The sequence below is a fragment of the Giraffa tippelskirchi genome, chromosome 5 (genome assembly GCF_054371585.1).
Source record: "Giraffa tippelskirchi isolate mGirTip1 chromosome 5, T2T-mGirTip1v1.2.pri, whole genome shotgun sequence".
In the NCBI taxonomy this organism is placed as follows: Eukaryota; Metazoa; Chordata; class Mammalia; order Artiodactyla; family Giraffidae; genus Giraffa; species Giraffa tippelskirchi.
In genome coordinates, this window is record NC_137279.1 from 102911039 (window position 1) to 102932143 (window position 21105).

The following is a 21105-nucleotide window of genomic DNA, read 5'->3' on the forward strand; positions in this document are numbered from 1 at the left end:
GGTGCTAGTGGGAAAGAATCCGCCTGCCAATCCCAGACACAAGAGATGTGGTTTCAATACCTGGGTTGGGAAGATCTTTTGAAGTAGGAAATGGCAACCTGCTCCAGTATTCTTGCCTGGAAAATTCCATGGATGGAGGAGCCTGGCAGACTATGGTCCATAAGGATTGCAGAGAGTCACACATGACTGAAGTGATTTAGCACACGTGCAAATCAGTGAATTTACTCTTGGGGAAAATGGTACTGGAAAATGGTACATTCTATCTTAGCTTAGTATTCACTTGGAATTTTTTATAACTATGTTTTTCTTCATTCGCCACCTAGATGTAAATTATTTGGCTTTCATTCAAACCATTTAAATCAATTCTTACCGTAATACACATGGCTTAAGATTCATGGGTGAGGGTGTATCTTCATTCATGCAAATTTTAAGACAGGAACTTACAAAGATGTTTTAGATTTGTGAAGATTAAAAAGTATGATTCTTCTCTCTCAACTTTTCATCCTTGTTAAAGGTCAGAAAATTTGCACCATTTTTTCCTTCTTCTTTTACTTTTCTACTCCTTACACAATATGAAGTCAGAATTAGTAAGCACGGTATCCCTACACTTATTAAAATTGGAGCTTTAGAATGTTTGAGACACATAAACTGATGATTGAGTTTTTAAATAGGTTTTGTCTGAGTTTTAGATAGTTAGTTCATTGAATATCTTATGAGTATTGCATATACCTCCTATGGTCCAGGCACTGTTCTAGGTTCTGGTTATACAAAGATGAGCCAATCATGGTCACTGCCTTTAGGGAATTTGCACAGAGTTGGGGAGAGATTGGTGAGCCTGTACTTATAATGCAGCTGCCTAATATGTTTTGGGGAGTACAGAGGAAGGACATGTAAATTAGACTGAAGGGACATGTAAATCAGACTGCAGGGTCTCTGAGGGCTTCTTAAGGAAGGTAATGGTTTATTTGTGATCTGAAATATAAGTAGGAGTTAGCAAGATGGAGAAGGAAGAAAGAGATGAGAAGTGTTTTCCAGGTGGAAGAATATGCATATGTGTAAAGATGATTATTAACAAATTGGCTACATCTGAATTAAAAGTATATGTGCACTTCTCATATCTTGCATTTCATATGGAAGAGTAAGTCCATTTTCACCCACAAACTAGAAATTAAAATTTAACTCATAAATTAATTTTTTTGCAGTCTTAAAAAATACAGCAAAACAAAAGAAAAAGGAAAAAAACATAGTGTGTAGCATACGTCAATATAGCACAGCAAGTGTTAATCAATTTTGTTTTTGCAATAAGTCCAATATTACAAAATAGGACAAAACTGGAATTTTTAAAGTCAAAGATTATTCAAGATTCATCAACTCACTGGGATGAATATCTTTATAAAACAAAAATGCTGTAAAATAATTTAAAAAATACCCTTATTCAATTTTTTGTTGGTTATATTTTCTTAAAGACATGTGAGTGTATGCATGTGCTCAGTTGTGTCTGACTCTTTGTGACCCCATGGACCACTGGGCTCCTCTATCTATGGAATTTTCCAGGCAAGAATACTAGAGCAGGTTGCCATTTCCTTCCCCAAGGGATCTTCCCAACCCAGGAATTGAGCTGGTAGTCTCTTGTGTCTCCTGCATTGGCAGGCACATTTTTTATACCACTGCGCCACCTGGGAAGCCAAATCAAAGCATCAGTTCAGTTCAGTCACTCAGTCGTATCCAACTCTTTGCGACCCCATGGACTGTAGCACGCCAGGCTTCCCTGTCCATCATCAATTCCCAGAGCCTGCTCAAACTCATGTCCATTGAGTGGGTGATGCCATCCAACCATTTCATCCTCTGTCGTCCCCTTCTTTTCCTGCCTTCAATCTTTCCCAACATCAGGGTCTTTCCCAATGAGTCAGTTCTTCGTATCAGGTGTCTGTTGCATCGCAAAGTCAATACTTTACAAAGTATTGGAGCTTCAGCTTCAGCATCTGTCCTTCCAATGAATGTTCAGGGTTGATTTCCTTTAGGATCAAGGCATACTAGTTTTTAAAAAATGGGAATATTTTGCTATGAATCTTATATCTTAAGTCAGTTTCTGTGGGTCTGTTGTCAGTATCTCTTAAGTAGAAAACAAATGTCCTATTAGATAATACCTGTAAGGGGCATAGAAATCCTCAAAATGCTATCAGGGAAATAAAATTAGTATCTCCCTTATTGCATTTATGTGCCTTTTTATCAAGGCAGATTTCAAAGAGGAAGACAGATGTTTCTCCACTTTGTTTTTATTTAAATGTACTACTTGGGATTTGAAGCTTCTGCACTTCTTCTGTTTGTTTGGATTTTCTTTCATGGCTTGATCCCAGAAAAATGGAATGAAAAATTTAGTGAAAGCTTTGTTGTTTGAAATTGCAGGGTGCTGTGAGACTTACTGCAAATCCCTGATGTCTCCCTGTCTGCCTTCAATTCTCCTATTTTTGGTAATAATGCAAGCAGTCATTTTAGAAAACTTTGCTTTGTTCATTTTACTGAGCCTCTTCCAGACACCATGTGCCTGAAGCAATAGCAGCCAGCCACAGCCAAGGTCCTAGGGCGTAAGCTCAGACTTCATCTTTCTCAAATGCTACCACTTGAAATTTGCATAAATGTTGAAAAGAAAATTAAAAGGGCCCTCTATACCTCCTCTTCACATATTTTAGGAACCCCAGCCATTCAAGGCACTAAAATGTCTTTTGAGTCATCTGTGGATATAAAAGCACAAATAGATACCATCCTGCAGACAGAGGGAGCAGGATATGGAAAAAAAAATCATGTGAGACAGACAACAGACAGAGGCTTATTTGAAGAGGCTACAAAGCAGCAAGTAATGCCAATTTAAAGCGATTACATGTTAATGCAACAAGTGAAACACATTTGAAGGCTGCTCAGATTACACTGGCTGGGGTGCAGACTTAATTACTCATGTTAGAGATTCTGAAAACAAAGGGAGGCTTTTAGACCAGTGATATGTACCTGACATGATACTGAAAAGCCTTGGAAAAACTTAGGTAAATGCCTAGAGAAATTTTTAAGGACGATTCCAGTAAGTTGGATACCTGAGGTCTGTCCCTACGTGGGTAAATTCCTGAGGCACTGGAACTGGTTAAAATCAATGACAGTTTATTCTATTGTTTGCTGTATTTATATACAAGTGAGGCTGATAAACATGAATAAATACTAGAACCTTGTCTGGACTGAGTTATACTTAGAGTTAAACAACAAAGGTTTGTGTTGTATTTCTTAAAGGTTCTTTCTGAAGTGATTCTGAAATTGATATTGAGAGAAGGCCTGCCAAAGGCATACAATAAAAGCACTTTTTATTTCATTCCTATTTATCTTAGAGTCATTTGGGCAGGTTGTATTCTGTCTGTCCCTACTCCTAACTTCCCTAGACTGTGTGGGCCGTGAGGATAGGAATTGTTTTTTTTCTCCGTTTGATTTTCTTGCAATAATTAGTAATGGGCCATGCTCAAGAGTAGTTGTTTAACAAATATTAAAAGCACCATATTAAAACTGAATGACATTTTTTGCTCATATATAGTGTTATTTTACCTTTCATGAATCACTTCTCCTTATGCTTGCAGTGCTATATACCTTTTTTTTTAAAAGCAATGAGTGACTTTTTTTTTTTTTTTAAGATAGTAGTTTAGTATCTCTTTTATTAGACCTTTATTGGTGACAGTTGTGAAGAATTTATTCATTTATTTATAGTATGACCTAAATTTCTTAGGACTCTTAGTTTCTCAGTTTGTTTAAAGTGGGGTCTCATTGATACAAGAAGTTCCTCTAAAGCCACGATTTATCATGAAATCAATTTATAAAGAATTCAATTACCTACTATGTGAAAGTAAGTGAAGTGAAAGTCACTCCATCGTGTCCAACTCGTTGCCACCCCATGGACTATACAGTCCATGGAATTCTCCAGGCTAGAATACTGGAGTGAGTAGCCTTTCCCTTCTCCAGGGGATCTTCCCGACCCAGGAATCAAACTTGGGTCTCCCTGCATTGCAGGACTCCTACTATGTGAGCAAGCCTTTTTTGAGTTCTTACTATGTATAAGACATTGTTCTAGGCTCTTTAAATGCATTAATTCAGTTAATTCTTACCAGGGCTCTGAAGGCAGAAAGAGGATAAGAGATAGTAAATGAGGGAGCTAGAATTCCAGCTGAGATCCTGATTGCAGCATTTATTCTTCAATCACTGAACTAGATTGCCTCAGTTATACAGAAGAGAAGTAGTTTCTGTCCTCTAGGAACTTAGAAGTGTAAAAGCCGAGAGAGTTAGAAGACAGTACAGAATTGAATGCTAAACTTTTTAGCATTTATTAGTGAGTTATTAGTGTTACAAGAGTAGGGGTTGGCCTGAGAGGACAGAACTGTCCAGGGGAAGCTTTCTGAGCCAGGCAGGAGGCGAGCTGGGCTGGGAGGAAGGAGTAGAATTTAGACACTAACGGGGAAGTAGCAATCAGAGGAAGCTGAGATACTAGTGGAGGCAAGGAACTGAGTTCATGGTGATCTATTCGAGCTAAAGGCTGCATTCAAAGCGGTTCCTGGTAACGTTGGACCCACTGTGGGCTGTGATCTTGAAGGCACAGGTGAGGGCTTAGACTGGAAGAATTAAGAAGTGACTTGTCCCTGGAAGAAAAAGTGCCAGGCTTGGCACTGTATCCACCCAAGGAACTGCACCGACCTTTCAGCTGGTTCTTCTGAAGCCAAGCTGAGAATAACTTCTGAGAACTGAATAAGAACTGAAAGCCACTATTTGTAGATGGGCAAGTGGTGGAAGGACACGTTGCAAGTGATACTTCTGGGAGGTTAGAGGTGATTAAAATAAAATCCTTACCATTTGGGGGGAGCTGAGAAAATGGGTAGCTTCAGCCTAGTCTCAAAAGGAGTACCTTGCATAAGCTTATATCAGAAAGCGGGGGGTGGGGAGGAACCTTCATTACACTGGAACATTTAATGGTCCTGAGTTTTTCAAACACAGATCTGGTTGTATTATTTTCCTTGCTTAGGGCAGCCCAGTAGTCTGTCCTCACCCCTAAAGCAGAAGCCGTAGTCTAACCCCTGCCCGCCTTCCTTGCTATCTCCTGTTAATCTCCCCTTTGTTTAATAATTTCTAGCCATACAAACATGGAATACCAGTCTCATTCCATCTTCGGGCCTTTACGCTTGGTTTCCTCTTTTGGGGATCACTCTTTCCCCGTATCGTCATGATGCGTGTTCTTACCAACTGAGAGAGGCCTTGCCTGGTCACCGTATCTGAAGTAGGTCCGTGTACCTCTGGCCTTCCTGGTTATGTTGTATCCCAGAACTGGGTTCTGCTTCCAGTGCAATCTGTCACTTACCACTGTGAGTTAACTTTATTTATTCATCTATTATGTCTTTGCCTAGTAGAAATGAGGTTCATGTGGACGGGGACAAATAAAAAATGATTTTTCGGACATCATGGCCTGTATCTCGCATAGTAGATGCACTGTAGTATGTTTGTTTCTTCATTCTTCCTCCTTCCTTCCTTTTTTTCCTTTTCTTTTTGCTTTTGTGGCTTTCGGGATCTTAGTTCCCTGACAGGGATTGAAGCCATACCCTGGGCAGTGAAAGTGCAGAGTCCTAACCACTGGACCTCCAGAGAATTCCCTCTGTGTGTTTCTGAATATTGGAAAACTAGTCCCCAAATACACAGAAATGTGGGGACTTCCCTGGTGGTCCACTGGTTGAGAATCCACCTTCCAATGTGGGGGATGTAGGTTCGATCCCTGGTCAGGGTACTAAGATCCTGCATGCAGCAGGGTGACTAAGCCCTAGCACTGCAACTAGAGAAAAGCCCAAGAGCCACAAAATTTAAAAAAAAAAAGAGAAAATGTGTGAAATTTAGCATCTAGATGTTGTGTCACATTGCCAAGTGATGGAGTGATGAAATTGGAATCTACTGCTTCTTTTTGTTTTTGCCCTTTTGGGGGGCAGGGGCATGCACATACAGATACACAGTATATGAGATTGATATTTATCAAGCAGTATTTATTGAGTAACATTTGTAGCTTAAGATGAGAATTCTGGAAAAAGTTACTTCTTTTGTGAGTGACTAGTTTCTCTGAGTCTCTTAACACTTTAAGCATCATTTCTTTGATTAGTATGATTGAACATTTCACTTTCTACTCTACAGATATAAAGCTGCTTTAAATTTTATGAAGTTTAACTGTTTTACATTGGGAAAGAGTAAATTGAATTTTGAAATGAGGTCTTTCCCAATCTTACTGTCATGGCTTTGAGTTATCATAGTTTTAACTTCTGTTTTTATGACAAATAATTACAGTATTCTTTTAGAAATAGCCCCTGAACAACGTAGTGTCCAAATTTTACTCATTTTACTTTTTTTTTTATTTTATTGGTCGTTCATTCATTCAGGCACTATATTGTCATGTACATCATCCAAGACTATCCAATGTATTATATAGTCTTAGGAGATTCCTTAAAGTGGACTATCATGCCTTAATACAGCTGTTGTCTCCAAGTGTGATTCCTCAAATTAGCATCACCTGGGAATTTGTTAGCAATGCAAATTCCCAGGCCCCCTTTAGACTGATTCCCTCAGAAACTGTGGGAATGGAGTTGGGTAGTTTGTGTTTTAGCAAGCTCTCCAGATGATTCTGATACACACTAAAGTTTGAGATCTGTGGTTTAGTAAATGTTAAAAGTTCAAGGTAGCATGATCCTGCAGATCAGTCACATAGCATTAATTATTAGCCTTGTAAGCCCACCTCCTCTTTGGTCACTGAATTTGATTGGTTCACTGAGACTAGGCTGTAAAGTTATTTTCTATATTGATTGCCACATATTGACTTTAGGTTGTTTATATTTCTCTGAACCTGTCAGTGTAATGATTTGCCAGGACACTTAATAGGAACAGACTGATTTTTTTTTTTTTCTTTGCATCCATGGCTTTCTGAGTCACAGGTGGCTGGCTTCTTATATCCTTCTGGATAAATCTCTCTAGGCACCAGACATGGCACTCATGTTGTGTTAATGAGGGAGCGGTCAACTGTTGGATCACAGGGGACCCTCCAGGAGTATTTAGTTCACCCCCACTTGGTTTACAGGTTAGGAAATTGATCCGCCACGAGGTTCTGCTTTTCTTGCAGGGGTGCAGTTCATTTGTGGTCAGGACAGGATTTCAGGACTTCTGACTCCCTCTACTGCACCAAGATTCCTGCAGGGGGAGGACAGAGCTGTGGCTTGCTCTGTGCCTGCAGAACATTCCTTTCCTACTGAGAGGTTGCCTTTTTATTTTTTTTTTAAGAAAAAAGCAAATAGAAAAAAAAGTCAGGAAGTACTCATTGAAACTAATAAAAGTGTCTAAAGAGAATAAAAAAATCAGTTTGAGAACTTTGGTATGGAGGAAATAACCTGACATTAACTGTTTTAATTATAGTTGTTGCATTGGGCTTATCAGTGTGGGAAGAGGGAGCATTTGAGCCCTACAGGGAAGTGGGATATGGACAACAAGATGACCCTCTTCCTGCATATGCCTGTTTGGACTACAACCTAGTGACTGCTTGTGTGATCCCCACAGCTGTCACGGAGATGGGGCTGGACTCAGTAAAGCCCTGCAGTATCATAGCTAGTGCTAGGGTGGAATGCCCCATGAAGTGGTCTCTTAATCTCCTTGGCCTTCACTTTCCAATATGTGGGTATAATAATACCTATTATGCCCAACTTGAGAAGAAAAATGTCATAGTGGGTAGCAGCATTTTACTGTGTTCAGAGGATAGTCTCTCTCATGAGATCCAGACTCCCTAGGTTCAAATCCTGGCTCTTTAACTCACGGTTGTGACAATAGGTAGGCCACTTATGCTTTCTTTGGAAATGAATTTAATGAAATTAACTACTTCATAGGGTTGTGGGGAAGATTTAATTAGTCAATGTAAATGCTTTAGAACAATACTGCTGTGTGTTAACTATTGTTGTTACTAGTTTTAAAAAATATTATTGCCTTAAGAGATGAGATTTTTATAAACTTTCATCAGTTGATAACAGTAGTGGGCAAGCAAAGGGTTCTCATGCAGTAATTGATAGCAGAGGAGTTGTTCTAATATCTAGCTTGTGCATGGGCCCTGCTGTGAGAAGAAGCTAGTATCCCCCAGAAGGGTAGACCTAGAGTCTCTGATGTTGTAATTTATTTATAGAGTGATATGCACACTCTATTCATAGAGTGATATGCACAGTTCAGTTCAGTCGCTCAGTCGTGTCCAACTCTTTGTGACCCCATGAACCGCAGCACGCCAGGCCTCCCCGTCCATTACCAACTCCCTGAGTCCACCCAAACCTATGTCCATCGAGTCGGTGATGCCGTCCAGCCATCTCATCCTCTGTCATCCCCTCCTCCTTCTGCCCTCAATCTTTCCCAGCATCAGGGTCTTTTCCACTGAGTTAGCTCTTTGCATCAGGTGGCTAAAGTATTGGAGTTTCAGCTTCAACATCAGTCCTTTCAATGAACACCCAGGACTGATCTCCTTTAGGATGGGCTGGTTGGATCTCCTTGCAGTCCAAGGAACTCTCAAGAGTCTTCTCCAACACCACAGTTCAAAAGCATCAATTCTTCAGTGCTCAGCTTTCTTTATAGTCCAACTCTCACATCCATACATGACCATTGGAAAACCATAGCCTTGACTAGATGGACCTTTGTTGACAAAGTAATGTCTCTGCTTTTTAATATGCTGTCTAGGTTGGTCATAACTTTCCTTCCAAGGAGTAAGCGTCTTTTAATTTCATGGCTGCAATCACCATCAGCAGTGATTTTGGAGCCCAGAAAAACAAAGTCAGCCACTGTTTCCACTGTTTGCCCATCTATCTGCCATGAAGTGATGGGACCAGATGCCATGATCTTAGTTTTCTGAATGTTGAGCTTTAAGCCAACTTTTTCACTCTCATCTTTCACTTTCATCAAGAGGCTCTTTAGTTCTTCACTTTCTGCCATAAGGGTGGTGTCATCTGCATATCTGAGGTTATTGATATTTCTCCCAGCAATCTTGATTCCAGCTTGTACTTCCTCCAGCCCAGCGTTTCTCATGATGTGCTCTGCATATAAGTTAGATAAGCAGGGTGACAATATACAGCCTTTTCCTATTTGGAACCAGTCTGTTGTTCCATGTCCAGTTCTAACTGTTGCTTCCTGACCTGCATACAGGTTTCTCAAGAGGCAGGTCAGGTGGTCTGGTATTCCCATCTCTTTCAGAATTTTCCACAGTTTATTGTGATCCACACAGTCAAAGGCACAGAGGAAACTCAAAACCAGGGCCTTCTCAATTTTGCTTTCAGGTATTTTCACGTGAACCATCCTAGGAGATGAATATCTTCATAATCTTCCAGAAAATGTTTCATGGACTTCAATTTTGGTTTTTATTGTTTGACAAGGTTTCTTTCTGTCTTGCCTTTCTAATTGTTACTGGGATTCTTGATAAGCATTTTGGTGATGAAAATTCTAACTCTAAAAGCTAAACGATCAAGGTATTGTAACTATCCAGCAAACAAGTGGCAGCCTTTGGGTAGACTTCCTCCGCTTTCTGCTGAACTCAATGAAAGTTTCTACTATTGCTGTTTATTTCTGAGCAGTCTCTTTTGGGAGGGAATTAGGATGGTGAAGTGCCTTTTTACTACAGGAATGAGGATTCAAGAATTTGAGAATTATTATTTTATTTATATATATATAAAATTAACTTTTCATTTTCTTTACTTAGATATCCCCCCTCCTCTACAAGCTCTATTCATGGTCTACTCCCATTCTTTGTGTGAGCCCCTTGAAGTTAGTTAGAGATTATGTTTTATTTATTTCTCTATGTTTTCTATTTCTGCCTTTTCTTTTGGATCCTAATACAGCATCTGGTACACATTAGGCTCTCAAATATAGTTTATTGAATGAATATTATTGATGTTTCTGGTTACTTCTTGAAGTGGCCTGTTTTGAAACTTCACATGAAGGCTTAAGTATTCATTGATATCATGGTGACCTAGTATCTACGGTCTTCCTGAATACTCGCTGATGAATCCTTACATTGCTTATCTTAAGTATCCAAATCCCAAGATGCTTGTGGTATATCATGGATTGGGTAGCATAACTTTAATTTTCTTAGTATCATTGGAAAAGGGTTGTAGCAGCCTAGAGAGATAGAAGCACAGAGAATTAAGAATGCTATTCAAGACCAGAGAGCAGTTACTATGGGAAGAGACTCTTGGGATGAGCTTTTCTACTATGACCCCAGAAGCCAAAATATCAAAAGATGACCTGAATTGGATGTTTCTTTAATGTCTAAGGGTTAAGATTAGTGACTTTTTTCTAATGTGCATTTGTTTTTATTTTTAGCATTGCAATGTCGGGATGGCTATGAGCCCTGTGTAAATGAAGGAATATGTGTTACCTACCACAATGGTACAGGATACTGCAAGTAAGTTTTTCTCTGTTTTTTTTTTTTCATATATCTTATTTTTCCTCAGTAGGAAATTGGGCAAAATTTGGCTCTACTATCCTATACTTAATACTTCTGTAAAATGTTACTGGTTCACTAACTTTTCTGATATAGTTTTTTGGAAGATGAGGATTTGGATGTCAGATAAATGGTTAGTAAGAACTTACTGTCTTACCCTTATCTATTTCATCACGATAAAGACTTTCAGTGAGTAACTTGTGTGTGTGTGTGTGTGTGTGTGTGTGTGTGTGTGTGTGTGTGTGTGTGTCTGTGTGTGTGTGTTCGCTTAGTCATGTCTGACTCTTTGTGACCCTTTGGACTGTAGCCCACCAAGCCCCTCTGTCCATGGGATTTTCCAGGCAAGAGTACTGGAGTGGGTTGCCATTTCCTCCTCCAGGAGATCTTCCTGACCCAAGGATCAAACCCACGTCTCCTGTGTTTCTTGCATTGCAGGCAGATTCTTTTCCCACTGAACCATCAGGGAAGCCCAGAGAGTATGTTCTTTAACATTTTTCAGTTTAATTGTTAAGTTAAGAAATCTTTCAGTTAAGAAAATTGCAGTTTTCAGATTAGAATCAATTGTCAATGTGTTAGCTCTGATCTTGTTTTTAAGTCAGACCAAATGCATGTTAACTTTAATTCTGCCTACCATAAATAAATATTAAAACCAATGTAACAGTTTTTTTTTCCTAATGTCAAATATCCAATTCTGAAGGAGAGTCTGTGAGAGAAGAAAATGCACACATGCCTGTAGAGATGGAGTAGGGAACAGGGGCTGTGGGTGAAGGTCATTATATGGATTTAAAAGAGTAAGGGTTAGGGTTAGGAAATGGCAGCCCACTCCAGTATTTCTTGCCTGGAAAATTCCATGGACCGAGGAGCCTGGCGGGCTACAGTTCATGGGGTTGCAAAGAGTTGGACATAGCTGAGCATGCACACACTAGCCACGCTAGAGAAGAATTAGGATGAGGAATAGGACTAGGGAGTATAGGCTAGTTCTCAAGAGTGTTTCTTTTCTTCCTGTCTGATCATGAAGTGTAGCCATACTTTTTGTTTGAGGAAGCCTGTGAGGTAATATTTTAAATTGCTTCTCTAGGTTTCCTATGGATAATTTCCCCCGCTTCTACCTCAATTGAAAATTTTTGATAGGAACATGTATCCATTCTATTTTTTAATAGAAAATAAGATTTGGTAACACAACATTTATCTTCTTTAATTCTTTTTGTGGAGTGTATTTGTTCTTTGCTTTGTTAGAAGTATTTGCTTGATAAGCATTTTAAGTGAGTTTATCCAACATAGTTTTTGTTTCTTTTCTGGATATTTAGCTGAATAACTTAACTGTAATAATTACATTTGTTCCAATCAAGTCTATTCTGACACCAGGATTTATGTTCTTTAATGTTATGAACAAGAATTTTTCCAAGTCAGAAAAAATTTTCTTCACCAAAGTGAAAATATTTTAAGCTGTGATGACAGTAAAGCTTAACAATAGGTTATTTGGATTGGAATAAAGATAACATTGGAAATGAAATTTTTTATGTAGCTGATTATAAGCTGTTCACTTAGTTTTTCTAGCTGGGAAAAAAATCCAACCAAAAACATGTGATGTAGTCTCCTCTAAGAATGGAAACACAACTGGAGATAATAAGGAAAGGAACTTAATACGTTAGAATTGGCCACTGAAATCTTGTTTAGTCTCTTTTTGGCATCTGGTGTCTTAGTTACTTGCCTCATTCTATTATTTAGCTATCTTGTGGTAGTTAACCCATTATATTATGATCATTTGTTGATAATGTTTGTTTCTCCCACTAGAGTATGAGAGGTCCTGGTCTTGTGCATTTTCAGTCTGGTATGTAGTTAGTGCCCAGCAGTATGTTTCTTGAACCAAAAGATGCTCAGTAGGTATTATCATTCACTCGTTTATTTATTTATTTATTGAAGGATAATTGCTTTACAGAATTTTGTTGTTTTCTGTCAAACCTCGACATGAATCAGCCATAGGTATACATATGTCCCCTCCCTTTTGAACATCCCTCCCATTTCCCACCCCATCCCACCCCTCTAGATTGAAACAGAGCCCCTGTTTGAGTTTTCTGAGCCATACAGCAAATTCCCATTGGCTATCTATTTTACATCTATCTATCTATTTTATCTATCTACATATGGTAATGTAAGTTTCCATGTTACTCTTTCTATACATCTCACATGTTTTTAAGTCTATTTGTCTTAAATAAGTAGAGACTGGACCTTTCCTCTGAGAATTTTGTTTGCTTCATGTAGTATTCAGGATGTTGGTGCCATACAGAGAGGCAATTTAGTTCTATTTAGAGATAATTCAACTTGGTGACTTATGTAGGGAGAATTTCAAATACGTTCCAAGTGTTAGCCTACATATTTGTGGTCTGACATGGGGAGAGAAGATTCTAGAGGAGACTAAACTCTGAGCACATACCAGGAATGGACACTAAGGGTCATTTTGGGAGAGAAAACAGATCTGTGAGTCTGAGGCTCTCCAACCAAGGTGAGAGAGACAAAGTTGCCCTGAGTTTTCGGAAGAAGCATTGCTAGGAAACAGGGGACTCACTTTGTGATTGACAAAAATGGAGCTGCCAGAATTCTGTTGCTGAATACTTGTTAATTATTGATGGGGTGGATTGCTTATGGATATAGTTCTAGATATAGTCCTAGACATCCCTCAAATGACTTCCAACCCTGTTGTGAGGGAAACAACCTTCTAGTGAAAAGCAGAGAAAGGGGAAGAATGGGCAAGACCATCTTCTGGGGAGACCAATGTGGATAACAAAGCTTGTAAAAAGTGATTGTTTCTCTACTTCAGTAAAAGTAATATTAGCATCTTTAGGAGTAGCAGAATCAACATAAGTGGACACAGGGAAAGCAAGAACAATATCAGGGATGCCAGGTCACTCATCCTACAGTGGCACGCCAGCCAACATCCACAGAATGTTAAGCAAAATTTAAGTAAAAATAACATTTACTTAGCAGACCTTTCAGTATATCTTCACCACTTTTCTTTTTTTTCCCTAGGGAAAGAAGTTACTTCAGCTTGTTCAGTAAATATTATTTTCACAAAATGGTATATGAATATTAGAACACTTAGAAGATTCGTAAAAATCACATTTATAAAAATCACATCAGATATACAGGACTTAATGACTGTCTTTTTATTCATGAGATTGCTTAGTGGATTAAGGAAAGAGAGCTGAGGCCAAATTTCTTTTACTGGGGTGAGTGGGTGGGAGTTAATGGAAAATGTTTTAAAGTAGAAGGCAACTGACTGTCTCTTTAAAGAGCATAATGTTATTGACTTAGCTAAATTATAATGATTGTTTATGGAAATTATTGAAATCCTTGATAAGATCACATTGACAGATGAGGACAAGGTTAGTTTTGTACACAGCTCAACTGTTTTTTTCTAACTGCTAAGTAGTCTATCAGTCTGTGATTAGATTGGGAGCCAGACAAGAAGAACCTGTGTAATCTTGCATAAAACTCAATTATTGCTCCTAAATAGTTGTTGTCAGCTCTTAATAAAGCCCTCTCACTACACAGAGGTAAGACATTTCATTCTCTCCCTTGTCCTACTGGGAGGTGTAAATATATAATTAAGTTTGGCTGTCATTAATCACTTTCAAGTTGTTTTCTCAGGCTTTCAAATATAAACCATTCCAAATCCCGCTTTGATTAAAACTCGTGGGCAACTCAAGTTCACTAGAGTGTTGGGGGTGGGTGAGGTTACAATTTGCAAAATTCACAAAATGTGTCTTTTTAAGGACACGTTTATCATAGTTATTTAAAGTCCTTGTCTGCCAGTTTTTAGCATATGGGCTGTCTTTGGGTGTATTTCTGTCAACAGCTCTTTCAATTTCCCTTTACTTCATGTTTAAGGTAGTTTTTATTGTTTTCTGGATGTTGCAAGTGATGTGTTTTAAAATTTATCTTCTACTAAAGAGTGTTACTGGAAGATCAGCTTGATGCTATGGAGGCTTGTATTTAGGTTCTGGTATGATGGGTCTGTTTTGCTCTTAGTCTGATGGTGTTTCTTAGTCCAGACTTGGAGTCTGGATACAGTCCTTATTCCCAAGGTATGACCCTTCAGTGAATTCAGTGGAAAGCATGAGGTGTTCACCACATACTGGGATGTATCTCAAGGCCCTCTAATTTGGTAGAACTTGAATTCAAACCTCTGACTCCCCAGAACCATGCTCAGCTTTTCAGCCTTCCAGCTCTTGCTTTCTGTTGTGTTCCTCATATCATCTTGTTGTGGAGTTACATGACATGTTTTGTAACATGTCTGGTTACAAAACTGGTTCTGTCTGGTCCAGGATTTCTCTTCCTCAGTTTTCAGAGGAATTTTGACAGTTCCAGATACCTTTGACTCCTTAGCTCTTAAAGGACTTCCATTCACTTGTGCTTCATGAACTGGGGAATACCTTCAGGGAAAAAGGTATATAAGTGCAGGTTTCATATATGTAGTTTGTTTTTTCCTTTGAGGCTCATATCCCTTCTAGTTTCTGCCTGCTTTGATTGCTCTCTGATACCTTTTAATATTTTGTCTGAAGTTTATAATTATTATAAATGAGAGAATTGATCTAAGTTACTCTGCCATTATTTCATTGGAAGGACTGATGCTGAAGCTGAAGCTTCAATACTTTGGCCACCAGATGTGAAGGGCTTACTCATTGGAAAAGACCCTGATGGTGGGAAGGATTGAAGTCAAAAGGAGAAGGGGGCAGCAGAGGATGAGATGGTTACATAGCATTACTGACTCTATTGACATGAATCTGAGCAAACTCTGGGAGATAGTGAAGGACCGGGGACCCTAGCCTGCTGGAGTCCATGGGGTTGCAAAATGTCAGACACGACTTAGACACTGAACAACAGCTCTGCCATTATTTTTAACAGTAAAAAATAAAATTTTAGGAGTCTTTCAAAGTTTTCTATATACCACTTAAGAGGTAACTAGCACAGTATTTGTGAAACAATAGAAAGTCACCATGAGTTGTATAGCTTCTGTGAATGGTTGATTCCTTTTGAGAATGTCTACTTTTTGCCAAAGTATCTAAGTAGAAACATTTTAAAGTAAATTATTATAAATAAAAAATGTTATAAAACATAATTGTCACATTTCACCTAAAATTTATCTATTTATGCTAAGAAACATTAAACTTAAACAACTAACAGTTTTCCTTGTCAGTATTAGGAAGTAGTGTTGGTGGTCCAGGCCTCCAAAAGCCATCCAAGAAAACCAGAGCCATTGCCTTCTTCATCCTCTTGAGAGAAGGAAATAGCAACCCACTCCAGTATTCTTGCCAGAATAATCCCATGGATAGAGGAACCTGGTGGGCTACAGTCCATAGTGTTGCAAAGAGTCGGACATGACTGAGCGACTGGGAATACAGGTACTCAAAATATTCTAGAGCCTGACTTATAGTATAGGATGCATCACCAGTGTGTTGTGGTGGTATTGCCCTAGAAGGCATTTTCAAAAGTCATGCCTGACTCAACATTTTCCACTTTGACTCACCTTGCTGGTGCACTTAGTGCTGTTCAGGGGCAGTATCAGATCAAAGAAAGGCACTGGGAAAAATATCAACTATTAAATCGCTTTCTCTTTTCCTGCTGAAACTGGTTTTGCCAGCAAGGTTCCTTCAATCTTGATAAATATTTGAAGGCAATAGTTCAAAATTAATGCAAAAATTATCATTAAAATATGCACATTTTAAAAAAAAGATGAAATCAGTACTGTTGATTTTTTTTTTTCCTTTTGCTCCAGGCTCCTGTATTGTTAGTCTGGCACTGGTGAGTAAAGTAACACATTTGAAAGAGCTCTGTTTGGTGACATGGAAAGGACAAGTTTTCATGTCAGACAGACTTGAAGTTGAGCCCCAGGTACTGTCAGTAATTAGATCTTTGGCAAGTTGAAGAGTATTATACTAGCTAACATTTATTGAGCATTTATTACGTATTAGCCTCTGTGCTCAATTAAGCTCTTTACGTGTATTTTTCTAGTCCTCAGGTAAGATTGAGCATGCTCAGTCGCTCAGTTGTGTCTGACTCCATGACCCCATGGGCTGTAGCCCCCCAGTCTTCTCTGTCCATGGAATTCTCCAGGCAAGAATACTGGAGTGGGTTGCCATTCCGTCTTCTAGGGAATCTTCCAGGCCCAGGGATTGAATCTGCGTCTCCTGTGTGTCCTGCATTGGCAGGTGGATTCTTTACCACTGAGTCACCTGGGAAGCCTCCTCATGTAAGGTAGATAATTTTAATATCCCTGTTTTACCAGTGAGTATATGAAAACTCAGAGAGGTTAAATATTTTGCCCAATATCACATAACTCTTTAAGTATCTGACCTGAGGTGTGCTCTTTGAAAATGTACTGTTTCTCTGAGTCTCAGTTTGCTTATCAGTAAAATGGGACAAAATTACCTATTTTAAAGTGGTAGTTTAAACAGGATCTTCTGAAACATTTGAAAGTGCGTGAAAGGTACTTTCAAATCAGGATTATGATTAAAATTCTATATAGTTTCCTTTAATTTTAAAGTAGAGACATAGGTAAGCTTGGGTAGCTCATAATATTGGGTTGGCCAAAATTTTGTTAGGGTTTTTCTGTACCATCTTATGGAAAAACCCATATGAAGTTTTTTGCCACCTGAATACATGGGCCAGGCTTGGCTAATGCTGCATTTCTGAGAAGTGGCCTTGACCATGAGAGCTCAGTGCAGTTAATGCAGATGAAATATAAGAAGAGAACAGTGAAGGTGGCGGTAGAGGATATTGTGTGCTAACATGCTTTTTAGTAGAAAAAATTAAACTTAAAACCTTGAAACTTCTCCCTTTTTTCCTAATGGAAGATGAGCAAGTCCAGACAGATTTTATGCAGCTGTGAAATTGAGACAGGTTAAATTCTACCACTTCTGATAAATGATGCTGCCAGCACAGGAATCACAAATTGTTAAATGCACAGCCTTATACTTGCAGTGTGAGTTATAGACATATAGATGTATGTCCTGTGAGGCTTTCTTTGTTTAGGACTTGGGTTCTGGACCTTTCAACAGAACCATTTCTAAGCTGTTGTTCTTATTAACGTTTATGTCCTTGAAAAAATTCTTTAACAAATATGTTGTGTCCCTAAGGAATTTTTCATGAAGTATGAAAAATTGATTAATAGCTCCTTATTAATATGTAATAGCAGAATTCCTGTGTTCTGTTCAACTGATCTTTATTCTTTAGGTTAGAAACTTTACAAACTTCAGTGTTAGGTGGAGAAGTAGAAAAAGGTGGTTCTTAGGCTCTGCTTGTATCCTTTTGCCTGTCTTGGGTCATTGCCAGTAAGTTAAACCAACTAATCTTGGCCTGCAAACCTGGCACAAATTGTTAGGAATTTAGCTAGGCTTCTTTCAACACAGTCCCCATTACACAGGTTAACCGTAATCCTAAGTAAAGTTTCTTTCTCATTGTTCCATTGTGTCATGTCAGCACCATTAATTTCATGTAGTAATTCCTTTATCCCCCTTTTCTTTTGACTAAGCAGGATGAGAAATATTTCTCTTTCATGATCTGGAGTAACTTAATTAAATCCTTCATTTAAAATTTTGGCTATCTGTCTTTTGTCAAGGCTAGCAAGATTGAATACAAAGGGTTTGAGGAAGTCAGAATGTGATAAAAATGTAATTATCTAAAAATTTCCAAGTACTTTTTTCTCTGTTAAGCTAGCTTAAATATGTGGGCATGGTGAAGCTTTTCATTAAGCCTCCTTCTTAGCATCCTGAGCTAGGAATTCTGTAGCTAGGAATGGAGTTTAGTGTTTCCTCCACCCCCATCCCCTCATTGTGTGAATGTATGTGTGTGTGTATATTATGTGTTTTGTTTTCATAGTTTTTAAGTTGTGTTTTGTTTTACATCTCAATGTCATTTACAATTTCTCTGGGGCGTCCTGAAGTTTTCTATACCCTATTCACTCATCATTGGTAATCTTCACTAGCACTTCATCCTCTGTGTCTGAAAATGTATAACTGACTCTCATACTGATGCCTTCAGTCTTCTGTTATTAATGCAGTTACCTTCTGTTTAAAATGTTCTTCTCCTAAACAATCTTCTACTTGGATCCAAATAAAGAGGCCTTTATGGAAAGTGAAAGCAAAGAATAATAAAGGCGTCATTTAAATAACAGATGGCATTACTCAGGATACATATCCAAGTGGAATGTTATATCCATTTTTTTTTTTTTCTTTACATAAGTTTGAGGAGAAAGTAGGTGTTAATGAGAAAAGAAGCTGATAAACCTTCTGTAGAATAGTAGCATTTAGTGCTCGGAGTCTATGTGGATTCAGGCTACCTTCCAACAGGTACTATGTGTATAGTCTTGTATCCTCAACACTGAAAGGCAGACTCTAAGACACTTTAGGATCATCGCTGTTTGTCTTAGTCAACTCAGGCTGCTATGACAGACTACCAAAGACCAGGTAGCTTAACCAACAGACATTTATTTCTCATGGTTCTGGAGGCTGAGAAGTCCACGATCAAGGTGCTGGCTTCCTCAATTCCCTGTGAGGACTTTCTTCCTGCTTTGTAGCCAGCCAGCTTCTCACTATATCTTCACATGGTGGGAAGAGAAAGTTCTGGTCCCTTTGACTCCTTTTAAGGGCACTAATCCCCTCATGAGGACCCCACCCTCTTGACTTCATCTGCTGAGTTATTTCCCAAAGTCCCCAGCTGCAAATAACATCACATTGGGGATGAGGATTTCAATATAAGGATTTTGAAGGGGTGCACTCAGTCCATAGCCCTCTTCAAAGAAAAGTTTAATTTTCATCAAACTGGTGTTTATTGAACTGGCTACTGTGATTAAGCACTGTGCAGGCTATTGTGATCAAACGTAAAGGCTGAGGAGGCCTGTGCTGTCTGACTTTCTTATTCACAAGTATTTATAGATACTTGTGGTATCTATACAGATACCTCAGGAGTGTCTGCTAATGAATGTTGTGTCTCTTTTGCATAAGACATGGTGACAGTTCTCTGATGTCTTGCCATCTTATTGGGGAGATGAGGCATACACATACATACATATATATATATACACACATATATATGTATGTATATGAACTGTGGAGATTGAGACAAGGGAATGACTGCTATGGGATGGAAGACTAAAATCAGAGAATTTTTTGTGATTCACTTATAATCTGAGAATAAATCTGAGAATATTGACTATGTCTTAGGAAATGGATAGGCAGAAGGATGGAAGTAGGGAGACTGAGGCAACTAGAAAAAGCTATGATTAACTGAAATAATCATTACCAATATTGTCACTGTTTTTTCCTTAATGACATAGTTTTAAAACTTTTTTTTTTTTTTTACATCGTGGGTGTTCTCTGTCTGTACTTCAGTTTGTGTGAGGTTTTGCTCAACTAGCTTGTGGATTTTTAATCTGTTTCACAATGACAGCTAACTGATTTGAAAAATCATTCCTTTAGCACATGTTGGCTTGAATGCCTGAGATAGGCTGTCTGGATTAAGGGATGAGGGGGGAGACCAAGGACAAAGAAGAGGGGGCAGCTGGGAGCAATCATCTCTCCTTCCCTCTGCCTTTTGGCCTTGACTGTTGAGTCTTGTGCTGCTTCCAGAACAGAGTGGCCAGGTAGGCTTTTGGACATTGTTTACAGGGAAACTCAGAATTCTAAATCTCTGAGGCAAGAAAAAAAAAAGGGTTGGGTTAGGAGGAGTGATGGAAAAACAGAGATATCAGGAGCAGGATCAGTCTTCATATAAGGCATAGTGCATTCTTGATCTGAGGCATCCCAACCTCAGATCTCTTCTGTCCAGCATATCATTGTCCTGATCCAGTTTATTTCAGGGATCCAGAGTAAGCAAGCATCTGTTAGACACATCTCTGGTTACCCCAAATTAGCTCATGTCCTTTTCTGCTTGTTTACTCTGATTATATAGTACAAATCCAAACCCTCAATTATATAGAATAAACCAGGGATGCCTATTCTGTGTGGAAAACATTTGATAGTGGTTATGATTCCTTTGCCAAGACCATGGCAGCGACTTGGCCATTTAACCGCCTGTCCCTTTAAAATTTTGAAATGCTAGTGGTTATTGTGTAAGCCAGAGACATCTCCTTAAGGAATGATTTTACTGGGCAACTTGCCCCTTCTGAAATCTCACTCAGCCTGAAAAGTACCTCAGGAACCTTTTTGACTTTAATTTTCCTCTTAGCTGCATTTGTAAGTAATATTTGTGGTGTCTCATTCTCTGTCTCATATTGTTAAAACTCATGGCCTTGAATTTCTGGGTCACTATTAGAAAATGGACAGAACTTGATTACTAATGAAAAGTTGACTCATTTCCTCCTAGGCAAAGGCTGACACTGACAATCAGAGTTTATAATTAGTTTTTAGAGAAGCATACTCTCTAATTATGGGACATCACCTATTCTTTCCTAAATTTTATGAAAATTAATGAGAGCATTATGAGCTGAGGAAATGAGTAAGATAGGTACTTATGCTGTGTTGAGATGATGTATAAAAATTATGTCTGGAAAAATGAATGAATTTAATTAAGTGGTTGATTCCCTGCAAGCTTAAATTTGG

General features: G+C 38.6%; 1 protein-coding gene across 1 annotated transcript in view; it reads left to right on the forward strand.

The window, feature by feature from the left end:
• The window catches only part of NOTCH2 (notch receptor 2), a 176475-nt gene that overhangs the window by 42742 nt on the left and 112628 nt on the right, over positions 1-21105 (forward strand). The window contains exon 2 of the mRNA XM_081486126.1: positions 10387-10468. Coding sequence (XP_081342252.1) covers positions 10387-10468 — 82 coding nt within the window. The remainder of the gene's footprint in view (positions 1-10386; positions 10469-21105) is intronic.